Here is a 14,165-nt window from a genome sequence, read left to right on the forward strand (position 1 = left end):
AATGGGGAAGTGGGACTGTTTTGCCCTAAACTTTCACTGTAGCCTGGTTCAATATTTGCTACATGTGAAACAAGTGCTAACCACACCGCGAGTATTTATAACTTGGCCAAGCTCCGCTCTTTCAAACTGTTTTATTGTTTTCCCCGTACCGCCACATGGCTTCAATTTGCTCAAGGATGTTGGTTTATCATGCTCCCTGGGTAGCGTTAGCGGTTAAATGCCCCAAAATAGCATTCGGGGCCAAGCTGGAGTTGTACCAACTGTGTTATGCTACACGCTAACTCAGTGCTCTGCTAAATGTGACATTACAGAGGGGATTAGCTAACAAAGGATGACAAGCGTTAGTATTTAGTTTGTGCCCTTGTCAATACTGCCACATTAATTAGCGCCTCAATGTGTTTGGTTTAGTCCTTCTAAATCCTGTCAAGACTCAGAAATCATAACGTTGTTTGTGAGGCAGCAACTTCACCTCAACTTTCCCCTAATTATTGATGAAATTGATAGCTGAAAACCAATTTACACTTCAAATTCATTCATGCATTTCTAAGCAGGTATTTCATGGGAGGGTCTAACAGAGCTTGCTAGTAATCCCAAGCTGAAGAACCTAGCAGTGTTGGCATGTGTGCACAGTACTGAAAGAGCTCTGCTTAAAACCTTAGTAGCTCAGAAGTCATCTTAAGGTACAGTTTTAGTCCTGCTTTCTCACTGTAATTATAGCATTAATCACTGAAATTGAGGAAATGCCAAACTGTTCTCTGCAGCAGAAACTGGAGGTAAAATTCACTGATGGTTTGTATTTTTAAGAAGCATTTAAGGGCACGTGATAAGTTGAGGATGTCATTTGATTTTCACAGCTGATTTAGTCATTACCAGTTGGCTAAGGTTTCACAAAAACGAACATGGCATTAATGGACAGTTCCAGTGGAATAAAATTACTAACATTACCAGCACAAAACTATTGGCTGGTGTCTTAGAAAATGTCAAACTGATATGACTGGAATTACCTCAGCAATAAATTAATGAGCAAATAGGCTATCTATGTCTTTGCTCTCTCTCTCTCTCTCTCTCTCTCTCTCTCTCTCTCTCTCTCTCTCTGACCACATTGTGAGAGATCTCTTGCAATCACACAGATCAATGCTCATTGAAATTTCATGAGGGCAGATGCAGGCCTCATCATATTTCACAATAATGACCTGGAGGGGAGGATGGTGTGAGCAGAGGAAGGAGGAATAGAGGAGCAGGGGGGAAGGGCAAGGAGGCAAGACCCACCATTAAAAATGGGCAGAACAGAAAGTGAGCCTATGGCAATCAGCCAGCTCCTTCAAACACAACCTAAGATGCACATACGTCATGCATTAGGGTAGAATATGCACGCTAATGATCATACATAATAATTCAACACGCTAACGTAGACATCTTTGCACTCTAACCACTCCATAGTACGCTCTCTGTCCTCTCTTTCAATGTACCATAGTTTAACTATTGCACCTTTATAGTGCAGACACCTCTGGTGTTCCCTAACTGATAAGGTCATTTTAGTAGCTTGACTAATTTAATATTACCATAATACTGAATTTATTTCAACAAAAGTTTTTCCACACAGCCATCCCTAACATAATATACAATCATATAGGGATTTTAAAGCAACACTATGTAGCATCTGTATCTTAAAATAACAGCTTCAGAATTGTGATGCTCCATTGACTTATAAAATGGGGAGAATAGTGCGACTGTTGTTGGTACTCTGGTCAGGACAGCACTTGCGAGAACTGAACGCTGCATAACTTGAGTCATATTTGTGTCAAATCTGGTACTATTTTTCTGCCGCCTCAGTCCACATGCACTTGTATCTCTCAGCTCGTCCAGAAAAACGTGTCCATTAGTGATGTCTCAAAGCGCAAACTACACTTGCCGACTGTAGGGGGAGCCAGGAGCAAGAAATGTCCATTTACTTCTTTTCCTTCTTGACTTTGGCTCCAGATTGCCTAAATAGTATAAAAAAAAACTCGCCCCTATGCTCTCTATTCCATAGTATGTGTTTCAATATATCTTTTTTAAAATACATTCAGTCGAGGTAAATGAAATACTGAGTGTTCAGGTCATTTAAGTACCCTAGGAGGCTTCATGACACCATTATCATCTCACTTTCTCCAGCCTGCCACTCTTCAAAACGTCATACAACACCTATGAAACATTTTTACAATTTGTAGCTAAAATGCTTATTCTTTCCTTTTTTTCCTTCCTCTCTTTTAGCTTCAGATAGCTTGTCATGCAGTGGTGCAGTAACGAACAAGGGAATGTAGCGTTTGCTCTTTTCTGGAGGGTATATGCTCCCTCCCCTTCCAGGTGTGATCTCGAGGCGAAGGCTCAGGGGGATCGATCCACACACCAGTGCGGCGCTCGATACCTCTGAATTATTGCTTCATTCTTCCCTCCTTATTATAGATGAGTTATTTTTTTTCCTCAAGCCACCCCACTTTAGGATCAATAGAGAACAATCTTATTCTTATATCTTGCAGCTTCTTCTCCTTCTCTAATATAGTAAGAATGTGTTATCTTTATGATGCGGCACTTGCCAAAGGAGCTATGTGCAAAACGAAGGTGGAGGTGGTCAGTTTGTTTTGCAGTGTAATGTGGCTATATGTTGATACTGTGACATTTTACACTCTCTCTATCCCTCTCCCATCCCATCTCATGGACACACAGTTATATACAAAAAATCACCAGTGGGCCTGACAGCTCACTATTAAAATGTTTTTAAAACAAACAAGAATACAGAGCCTTGATAATTACCTAAAGGTAACTGTGCAAGTGTGTAATGGTAATTACGTGAAGTACATGCTGTAGAAGTACCTATGTATATAGACTTAAGCAAATGTTTAAATTAACTCAGTGGCATACATATAACCACTACTTATAAATGAGTAAGAATGGTTTTGTGTTAATTCACATGCAAATAAATCTGTATAGAGTAAATATACAGCATTTATTATTATATTAATCTACCAGGTGCCTACTAGGTGCCTACAGATTTTCTAATCCTAACTTGTAGCACAAGTGAGGCTTATCTTTGTATGTATTGGTTTATTGATTGCTTCTTCACACTTCCTCTTTACAAACACCCAGCACTGACATTTAGCTCCACAAGTGACAGGGCACCTTCACTGTCAATTACAGAAGATGTATTAGGTACAGTGTACCCTTTACAACTAAGACACGACTAGAGAGAGAGAGAGAGAGAGAGAGAGAGAGAGAGAGAGAGAGAGAGAGAAAGAGAGAGAAAGAGAGAGAAAGAAAGAATCAGACGCACAAGAGGCATGAGAGCTATACTGTATTCAACTGACTACATGTAATATATTGCTGCAGGTCTCAAGAATAAAATGTTTACATAAAACCTATACTAAATTCTCTCACTTTTCTTACTACATCAACTGTGGTACCATCTCCCATAATTCTCCTCACATTCTCCTCTGCTGGTTGACTAAATTTGCTGGGTACAGGTTCTGACGTTACACTGGCAGTTTCCAGGTAGCCATTGATTAGCACCTACCAGGGGCCTGGCAGGAGGTGTCCGTGGCCTTGCTTGTATTGATTTAATTAGGCCTGTGGAACTGCTAGTGTACAATGCTAATAGCTGCTGTTAGTGTAGCTTGCCAGTATAGGCTGATTAGCTTTGCCAGCTGTCCACTGGGTACTAGACATGGCAAGGCCAGATGCCACGTTTGCTCACTAGTCACCTAGAAGCATTTTTGTACTCAGAAAAGGTCTTTGAGTAAGTAAGGCTATGCCACTACAGTCAGGGTTGACAGAGTCTTTAAAAGGCATTAGGCCAGTAAAGTTTAAGTATTGTAAAGAACATAAAAAACCCATCACTGAAGATCACACATCTTCACAAAATCACGCATGTCCATGCAGCAGGTTTTTAAGCATTCCAGGGAAAGAAAAAGCAAAGATGGACTAAAGATGGAGTGAAATTCTTTTGAGTGTGCATATGCTCTTGTGTGTGAGGTAAACCCAAATGACTTCAGACCCGCAGGCAAACACAAACGCTCAAAAACAAAAACTATGAAGTTGGCTAATGAGCTCTTACGGCTTTGACCTCTGACCCTCATGGATGTGGGCATAAGTGTGTGTGTGTGTGTGTGTGTGTGGCTGGGAGTGGTGGCGGGTTGGTGGTATCATTTGTGACCGAACGCTGCTATATCACAAGTTTTATGTAAAAGGGTATGTCTTCAGATATGTTTATGGAGCGACTGAGAGACATAATTAAATAATGTAGATTTGATCAGAGAGAGCATGGAAGAAAAAAAAAATAAGGAAAGAAAATAAAAGAAGTAACAGCACAGTCAGGCTCATTAGAAAGCTGCAGAAAATTATTCTGGGACTAGTTCCATTCTTTTTAAATGCCTCTCAATGAACTGTAGTCGGAGTGTGCAGGACAAGCTCTAAAATTTGGATGCTGTGTGTCTGAAGAAAAACAGCACTTTTCACATCCATGTGTGTTTGTGTGCAATCTGCAAAGCTTTACAGTTTGTTTTTTCCCCTTTTTTCCTTTAAATTGCTTCAAGATGCAGGCCAATAAAGCACCCACTGTTTTTCTAGCTGAATGGTAACAGTTTTTACAAGCAGTGGTCGTATCTTCCTATCTATACTAATTAAGGAAACAATACCCTCTTGTTGAACTCAGAGGAGATTTGTGTGTTTGTGTGTGTGTGCACTGTTTGTGTGTGTGTTTTTTTTCTACAAATAATATAATCATAAGATAAAACATAAACACAATACATATAAATCAGAAGCCAACAAAGACATAAACAACATAGTTTAGGCCCCATTTCCTTTATTTGCCCTAATCTGTGGCTGATCTCAGGTCAGTCCAGATACAATACTTGATACTAAGTATTTCTGAACCCGGGCTCATGCACATAGTCCATTAGGACATATGTGCTGATATGTGATCCTTAATAGATCTGATATAGGATCCATTCCTTGAATAGGTTGTTGTAACAAAATTATAATATTATTTCTATTTTTTATATATATTGAGCATGTCTTAACTCTTTTTTAAATACTTTTGTCAATTTGTAAAATCAATAATGCTTACTTACTTTGTAATAATAAAACAAAATACACTCACTATATATAAATGCTTAAAATAATAAATGTGAAAATGTGTAGAAAAGGATGAATTAATTAATCAGTTATGCAATAAATTTGATGTAATTAAATGTAATCTAAGAAAATACAAAAAAGTATATATTATACCAGATTTAAGATATCAAGTTTTGCACTGTATGGGTTATATGAAGGTAGAAACTGATCCTGGGTCAGGACAGTGACCAAGTTGATTTTAATATCTGACTCAAGACCAGAGTTTATCTTTATACAGGTATCTCAGATGAAGGCCTTCCTCAACATGACCTGGATGCTTTTGGGAGGTCTGGTGACTAGACTGTGACATTTGACTGGACTTTGATGTGTGTATTGTGTGTTTGTATGTTGGTCAGCTTACCAGTGTAGATGAACCTGCCAGGTGTGCCTTTACAGAATTGCTTGGATTTGTATGACAGCGTGACCTCAACGACCCCAGGGATGTGCCGAGGAGGGGTCTGCACTCGGATGGCATGAGGTGTGATGAGCTGATGAAAAAGAGGAATATAGAGAGATTAATTATATATGTATTTTTAACTGTTAATTGCCAGTGGCTTATGTCTTTCTTTTCCATTCAATCCTCCTGATTTTTATTACCTTTTATGAATCAAATAATCTTTTAATCCACACAATTATCATGTCTGCTTTGCAATATAATAGTATTACATAGAATGTAACACCAATAGAAAAAGTTTTATTGCAGTGGTCTTGTCTAAATGTTAATGTATGATTCCGACAGTGGCTATCATAGATCCCACAGGCAAGGAATGCTATTGCTGGCCAAGAGCCATGGCTGCCAGCAAACCTGCACAACAGCAAATAAATTGTGTGTGTCTGTGTGTGCTTGCATGTCTGGTCGATCAGTATCAGGGGTCTGTAGGTGGGTGGTGTTGGTGCAATGTGGCTACACGTTCAGAAAGAACACATGGGGGCTGTCTGCCTCCAGAGAGACTCTAATTAGAAACACACAGAGTTAGACCTTGAATGACAGATATTAGACTGCAATATTCTTTTAGCCCTGCTGTCAATCACTGATCACTCAGTCACCCATATGGTTCCAAAAGGCATTAAAAGCTATAAAAACACAAACAAAAACAAAACATCATTCTCCACTGCCTGCCATTATTAGAGAAAAAAATGTTGTATTGTGTTAAAATTGGGTTTTATTACAGTTGGACTGAAACAGTCAACACAATCTTGTTACATTAACTTTTATTACAAAAGTTCACTTTAAAAAATATGACACAGTCCTCATTCATTGCTCAGGCGCCTCTTTCAGCCCATAAACTTGACCTTAAACTGGAATCTTAATCTGGGAGTCTCTATATGTGACCTTTAAAATACGCCCCAGCATAAATAGTGTAAACAGAGACTAGCGCGTCGCTAACCTACACATAGACGTACTCCCCCAGGCCTACTCAGGACTATTGCTGACCCCTAGTTAGAAAATGCCTCAAAGTGCTGCTGGCTTTGGAAAAACACTGATTTAGTCCAGTAGTGACTCGATGATACAATGATAAGCTAAATAAAAACCAACTCCTGAGTGAGAGAAGCAAAACTATGACAAGCACATGCAGAACTCTCTCCCTCTCTGTCATTAGGCTGTATCTGTAGTAATCAGATCCATAGAATCCATGAGTAGAGCAAATGAGACGGAGCAGGAGGCTTTGGGTGGGCCCCCTCGTTTCAGGGCAATGGGGTTAGGGGAGAAAGGTCAAAAGGTTATGACGTCCACAGGAACAGCTAGAGGGGGAGGAGGCAAATCGGTGCATTAAATGTATCCCAGATGTACGCTGTCATAACTCGTGCGCACACACAACCTCACTATGCCGACACCGTGCGTTGTTAGCATGTGTGCTCATTTCTCTAGTGTTTAACTATATCTTATCTTGAAGATATCAAAAGGATTAGCTGAATATGTGGAGAGATCTACATCTGAAGACAGCATCACTTTGTGAGGAAGTCCTGCCTTCAAGACATCCGCAAGAACTACAAAGCACTTATGTATAAGAGATCAGCTTACATATTGCCTGTTATATGTGGGAAATTGTATGTGTACATGTGCATGCACATTTGCTGAAAGCATATGCTGGCACCAGCACATTAGACGCTTTTAAATGGCCTGTTAGTGAGCAGTTAGCCAGTATTTCATATGCAGCCCACTTCCCTACGTAAAGACATGTCACGTCAAATGAAAGGCTTTTTATAGTATTACACTATCTAACGGCTCACATAAGATGAATTTATCACCTGCATAATATTAGCATCACATGTAATGTATTTTACTGGCGGCAAAATGGCCTAGTCTGACAGAAGAGCGAAGCAGATGAAGGAAATGCAGTTTTAAAATAATCTTTAATGATGTGTGATGGCTTTTATTTAACAGACCATTTGGCTAGATGGCACTACATACTCTGCTTGCACATACATCACTAAGAACTGACTATCTGTCATTCAGCTATATAAGCTATATAATTTCACTTATTTAGGCTAATTACTGCAATGACAGAAATGAAATCCATCATAGAATACCAAAGTCCATCATAAAATACTGATCATGTAAACTGCAGTGTAATAGTCACTATACACTCACGATACATATTTTATTAGAAACTCATGAATGGGGTAGAGGGCAGCTGTCAAACTGTATGTGACAATAGATGAGCTATGGTATTTAGTGGAAGGTAGGTGGACTTTTTATATCAAGTGGCCAGTAAGTAAAAGTACAAGGTAAGTGTAACTAATAAAGTAAATGGTGATATGTAACTAATAAAGTAAAGTAATGGTGGTCATAGTTTATACATGCAAAGCAATGCAAATTGGCTAACTTCTAACAGTGGGCAAAAAAGCCAGGAGCCACCATTTGTTCTTTCCACATAAGTTTATCTTTCCACGGTTTATGCAAGTTTAGTGTATTATTTTTGTATTGTACATTTTGTAAGTGGAAAAGAGCACCATGCAAAAGAGTTTTAAAATTGACCTAACTAGCATATTAGGGCCATGGCTTGTTCAATGTTACTGTTAGGAAATTAACTCCAAATTAAACGTTTGAAATGAAATATGCACTGAAATGTTGGTCACTGTCCTTTATGCACTAACAATATCCATGATACAAACACTTAAAATATGGTCATATTGCACACCTTCTGACTCCTCAAACCTTGTCCCAACAATCAGCAACCATGGGCTCCTCTTCACAGCTAAGCAAGCATTACAATCATTTATACCCTTCAAGCATGAGAAGACAAGATAGCAAAGTGTTTCTAGGTAACGTTTTCCTCATGAGAACAAAAAAAAAACAGCTTAAGAATCTCACAGAACTAGAAGTCTTTTGTAAGTAAAAACTGGAAAGACTCTTCTAGATTTAGTTTAGTTCTAGTTTACAAGCTGAGAAATTTGCCAAAGGTGTTATTAAGTACACACCATTATTAAATAAAATTTTCATCTTTAATTTAATTCCTTCTAGAAGTCATCTTTACTGGTGTAGATATTCACAGCAACATATATTTTTACTATTTTTTATTTTGTATTTGATCTTATAACTGTGAATACAGAGGCAGTTTAACTGGTGCTAACCTGATGTGGGAGAATGCACCACTCACCTCACTCCAGACCAGCATAGTGCCAAAGATAACCTGCAGCCCATCAAAGAAGTTGTCTCCGATGATTATCACTGTTGCGCCCCCTGTTGTCCATCCTTCACTGGGGCTAATGGCTTTGATGCAAGGTGCTGCTGCTTTCCGGTAGTATCGGCACAAGGACCAGAATGATTGGTGTGGATGAGAGACAACAGATAAAAACATTTAATCAAGAAGTCTACACAAATGTCCATACATGCACATATTGCTGTTGAACTAACTACAACTTTTTTCAGGAATCACTGCTGTCCTTTACCTTGTGTGAAACATTTGACAAACAGACATAAATGAATAGATATGGTTCCTGAACTAAAAGCATATTACATGTACATACATTAAAGTTATGAATGTTTGAGAGACACATGTTTGAGAGACATAGGGTTTTGTTCCAGCAATGATAAAAAGTCCTTAATGTTAGTTAATGGTTTATAGCTTGCCCGTACAGTTCCAGGAACTGCTTGGTTCTTAGTAAAGAACCTTTACATTATGTTGAGCCTGATCTTGAAATATTCTTCACTCTTGCACGTCTCACAAACACAGTTCAATTCATATGTTTTAATGCCCCAGACGAGGTGGACGTCGGGTTCATGGGGATCCAGTATGGGGTTTTAACCCTCTTTTCCCAAGAGGCCTCGAGGTTATAGGTGAGGTTCTAATGCGGTTCGTTTCATGAGGTTTTGGCAAGGCAGGGAGGAGGGGGGCCTGAGGGAGGTCGAGTGACTCGACACCTCTGCGTCTCCCGTTTCCAAACCAGAGCAGGAAACCAAAAACACACCAACGTCACCAAGAAAACTCACACAGCTGGATTTAACTAGGAGTCCCACACCATGAGGCCTGGAACGAGCGCTAGCGGTTTTCACAGCTCTTGTAGTGCACGTCAGGCATGAAAATAAAGGATCGCTTACAGTAAGAATCCCCTTTCAGTGGCTTAAATTTTCAACTCGGAGAGCCACAATGACAACAATGGGGACAGTATAGATCTACTTTATTGTGCCTATGTACATTACTGTGAATAATAATGGATATTATAATAATGGATAGCAGAAAGGCACACAACATCAGGAATAAAGCTTCAGCTATAAGAATGGGCTAGACATTAAATTGCAATGATTCAAATCTGTTAAGTATGTGTCATTTTTGGTAGTAGTAAAGATGATTCTTAAATGGCAGAGCAACTTACATTAAGTACACTATTTACAATGAGTACACTCTCTACCAGCTATCACTAAGATGCTTTTGGGATGCTGGGCCCAGAATGATAAACAAAATGAAGATGATTCCAAACTTCCAAATCTATAAAGCTACATAACATTGTTAATAAAGAACAAGCCCTCAGTTTTAAAACATTAACCGGTCCACACAATTCATATAGGGAAACTCACTGCTTCTCTGAAGTCACATGAACCAACTCATGTACCCCTTCCCAGCTCTGCCCCTTTTATAATTGCAGTTCTCAGAGGTGTTTCAGCTCTCAGTGCAGAATGAGGCACAATACAGGACAGCCAAACATTATAAATGAACCTTAAGTGAAACAAATTCAATACAAGAACAATGTAGATGTTCTTCTTCTAATGTGATATCCGGTGCAAAACTAAAGTGCAAAACTGAAGTCAACTTTGGACAACAGAAATGTCTTTGTTACACTCTGAGTAAGAGAAAATCACTTTTGCAGTTTTGGATGCTCAAAAGTTAAGGCTTGAAAATCCCTTTTTAATCAGTGAAGTAAATGTGATAGCTAGGATTTCCCTGCATGTAACATACATAAACACTAAGGTTGGCTTTCACTGCTGTGCGGTAAGTAAGGTGACCCTAGACCTCATACTGCAGGCGACAAGTGTTTTTTGGTGTACACGAGCTCGTTTAGCGCGTCGCCTTTGTTGCTCTCCACGGTGCTGGCTGATCGTTGTTGGTGTGGGGGAAGGAGGGAACACCGTGGAGAAAGGTCAACTTGCTTATTAGAGCTGTCCGCTCCCCTCCGAGAGCAAGAGGCCTGCGCTGGCGGGGGGCAAAGAAAGCAATTTAGCCCACCGCTATTTACCTCCGTTTAGTTTCCTCAACAGCACCGCTCACCGTAATGAGCTACAAAGAGAGAGAGAGTGAGCTGATGCAGCTGCCAAGGTCTTCTGTGAGACCTAACACAAGTATGTCATGTTGTTTTTATAACCTTGCAAGCAGGAGGATAAAGAAGGCCAAAGTTTGGGGAAGGAAGTTCTAGGCATATTGTGCCTTCTGATTCCTATGTCAAGGTGTGCACACCATTAACACACAGTATTTCTCTCTATTTTCCATATTTAAAGAATCTAAAACTGAGCTAAAAGTAGTGTAAAACAATTGATATAAAGACACTATTTGACAAGCTAAGAAAGCGTTCGAATGTCATTTGAATAATTTTTCATTTTTTAATTCAATTTATTATGAATTAATAACTTTTTACAAAAACACATTTACAGTTACTGTCAGCTGGTCTTTTCCTATTTAAAATGTGTTTATGTACACATTAGAATCAATCTATACAAACAACTGAAATGGTTTTGTTACTAAAAACTCGTTAATTTAACTTTTTTGTTAATTAAATAATGTAAAAAATTAAGCAACAAATACATGCACACACAGATGTGTCTCTTGAAGTTGTATGGTAAATCCCTCTCCCTAATATACCTGAGTATAGGCACCACTAAGCCAGTGGTTCTAGAGAAGCAAGACTTGACTGCTTCAGAAATTAAAAAGAGAAGGCTCCTGTCCTGACAGTGATTCTTACAATTAGCACTAAACTTTGCAATAAACACTGCAATATGTGCAGTATTTGACTGACGAGAAATACATTGACTGACGTGAGAATTCTCTACCTCTGGAGAGCTAAAAACCGTGAAGGAACTTAGTGTTTATATCTGGTCAACAAATTATTGTCATTTTAGATCAGTGGTATTGGGCATGTTCATCGTTAAATATTTAACAGTTAAAAAAAACATAGAAAAAACAACAAAAAGGTTTTCAAGAACAACATTCAAGGCTTTCTGCTGTTACAATGTTCCCATTAGCTACATTAGCCCTGTAGCTCCAGCACAAAACTAAGTTAGCAAACTTCAGACAATAAATGTGTCTTGAGTGACTTGACGACACTTTGGTTAAGGCAAAAATTCTATTTTGCTTTAACCACTTTGGACCGCTATAAAAAAAACAAAAACAAACCCGGAATAGCAATACCTCCTTTTCAATCAGTGAACTAAACTGGAAGCAATCAGAATAGTGAATTAGGTTTCGTCTCATAAAAGTCACATGCAGTAATCTGGTCTGCATTCATGTTTCTTATCTTCGTTTTTAATTTCAATAACCACTTGCTGGTCTTGCTCGTAAGCAGCTTTAGATTACTGAAAAGACCATCTTCTCATATATTCCTGTAAACACGTGCTAATCTGCTTTATTTACATGTCAGACACGAGGACACACATGCATATACACATATACACAGAAACACATGCACACATTTTCCCTAGAATAATGCAATTTGGAGGTGGCAGAGTAGGGTAGATGAAGTGCAATCTGTGGCGCTAATCTTGGCCTAAGTGGACTGTTTGGCAGAGGCTGAGCTGGTGGCTGGATTAAGCAGATGGAGAAGCATGAATCCATCTGATAGGATTAAACTTTCTGTGGCTCTCTCTGCGCCATCTGCTCACCATGCTGCTCCCAGTGACACACGCACACACACAAAAACTCTCACACATACACACGCACACATAAAGCAAATGAAAGGCAATAAAGACATTTATGTAATTAAACATAGTGACAGTATGCACACACACCATCCTTATATGGACACAAGCCAAGCAATATACAGCATAACAAAAATGTATATAAGCAATTAACAGAATTTGCTTCTCACAGTAAGAAATTGTGGAGATTTGATGGAGACACATTTTTACTTTATTTGAACTTTTTAGTATTTCCTATAAAATAATCTCATCAAAATAATCAGTAGATTGCTTGATATTTGCAAATAATAATGGCCCTAGTGCAGTATAGTATTAACATTTTGGCACTGTTACATGCAATTTTCTATTAAAGTGATACAATAACATTGTCAGTTTTTGCCCTTATTAATCTGAACATTAACATTAATTATAAATTAGATTATAGAGAAATGTAGAAAAATAGGATTAACACTATGATAAAGGCTAAAAATGTGTGCATTACTGTTTATTATCACCTCCGTCAGTATATTAGCACTGCAATGTGCATATATATTTTAATACTATAATTTAACTGATAAAAGAAATTAAAGACATGCATTAGTAGTTCAGTAATGGACGGGACTGGAAATTAGGCAAGAATTCAAACTGGTGTGTATGTGTGTCTGTAGGAGGGCCACACTAAAGTTCAAGTGGTCCTTGTTCAACAATGACCTAGAAGCTTATTGTTGAACTCCAGCCTCCTGCATCCCATCACTTGTGACGAGCAGGCCATTACAGGGGCCTTTTGTTGTCAGAGGCTACAAGGACAGGCAGAGCTCATTCTCTGCTCATTCTCAGCCTTATCAAATCACTCGGAGCCCTACTTTGAACTGAACTGGGGTCAACTTCTCCTGGTCCTGACACAGCCTCCCTCATAAAGAACACACCAGCAGGATCTGACCTCTGATCTGCTTTCAGAACGACATGCAATCAAAGCACTTAGACGAGAGCTTCTTTTATCAAGCAACAGAAACACAAAAAGCCATATCATTCCATACAACTCCAACTCTCAATTAAACTCACTCGCTCTTGGTAACAAATACCTTTAGGGGCATTTGAATAGAGGCAGGTGTAAACTCTCCAGGGTGGAATCATTGAATACCCCTGCCGTAGTGTACAGTTAAAAAGACTGTATCACATGAGGCTACTAATCCATACAGCCTTAAAAGGGGTTCCTTAAGGAATCTTAGGTAATCTACATAGAACCCTGACAACTTAAGGAACCATCTGAATCATTTCTTTGTGTGGTTAAAATATGTGTGGAAAATTCAAGAACACCCTCTAGTACATGCATCTTTTACAGAACATTTTCAAATTGGTCTATAACAGTACAATAAGTCTCATTACTGCCACAAGTCAAAGAACCATCATAGAGCCTTTTTTATTTTTAAGTAAACCACGCTTCAGCTTTTTCAACATTCTCAACATTTGCAACAGTTAATCAACTTTATTTGCTAAGCATTGCAGCCTCACACATCCATTTGTGGGTTGCAACTTGACACCAAATTCCAGATCAGTTTCCACCCAAAAATATCACTTCCATCTTTCTGTTATCTAGAGAATGATCGTCCTGCTGGGCTGCTTGTTGCCCTTAACCCTGCCAACATGCCGACAGCACACCCCAGGAGGCCTCCACAGCTTATCACACCAT

At 38.9% G+C, this 14,165-nt stretch overlaps 1 protein-coding gene across 4 annotated transcripts in view; it reads right to left on the bottom strand.

Annotated features, from left to right (window-relative positions):
* ebf1b (EBF transcription factor 1b) overlaps nucleotides 1–14,165 on the bottom strand; it is a 112,152-nt gene that overhangs the window by 20,990 nt on the left and 76,997 nt on the right. For 2 of the 4 annotated variants that reach the window (XM_072662469.1, XM_072662467.1), the window contains exons 9-10: nucleotides 8,751–8,881; nucleotides 5,510–5,636 (exon numbers count right to left, since the gene is read on the bottom strand). In XM_072662469.1, the coding sequence (XP_072518570.1) occupies nucleotides 5,510–5,636; nucleotides 8,751–8,881 (258 nt within the window). Of the gene's footprint in view, nucleotides 1–5,509; nucleotides 5,637–8,750; nucleotides 8,885–14,165 lie in introns of all 4 variants that reach the window. The other 2 variants (XM_072662468.1, XM_072662466.1) reach the window with 1 other exon arrangement.

The sequence above is a fragment of the Salminus brasiliensis genome, chromosome 18 (assembly GCF_030463535.1).
Source record: "Salminus brasiliensis chromosome 18, fSalBra1.hap2, whole genome shotgun sequence".
Taxonomy (NCBI): Eukaryota; Metazoa; Chordata; class Actinopteri; order Characiformes; family Bryconidae; genus Salminus; species Salminus brasiliensis.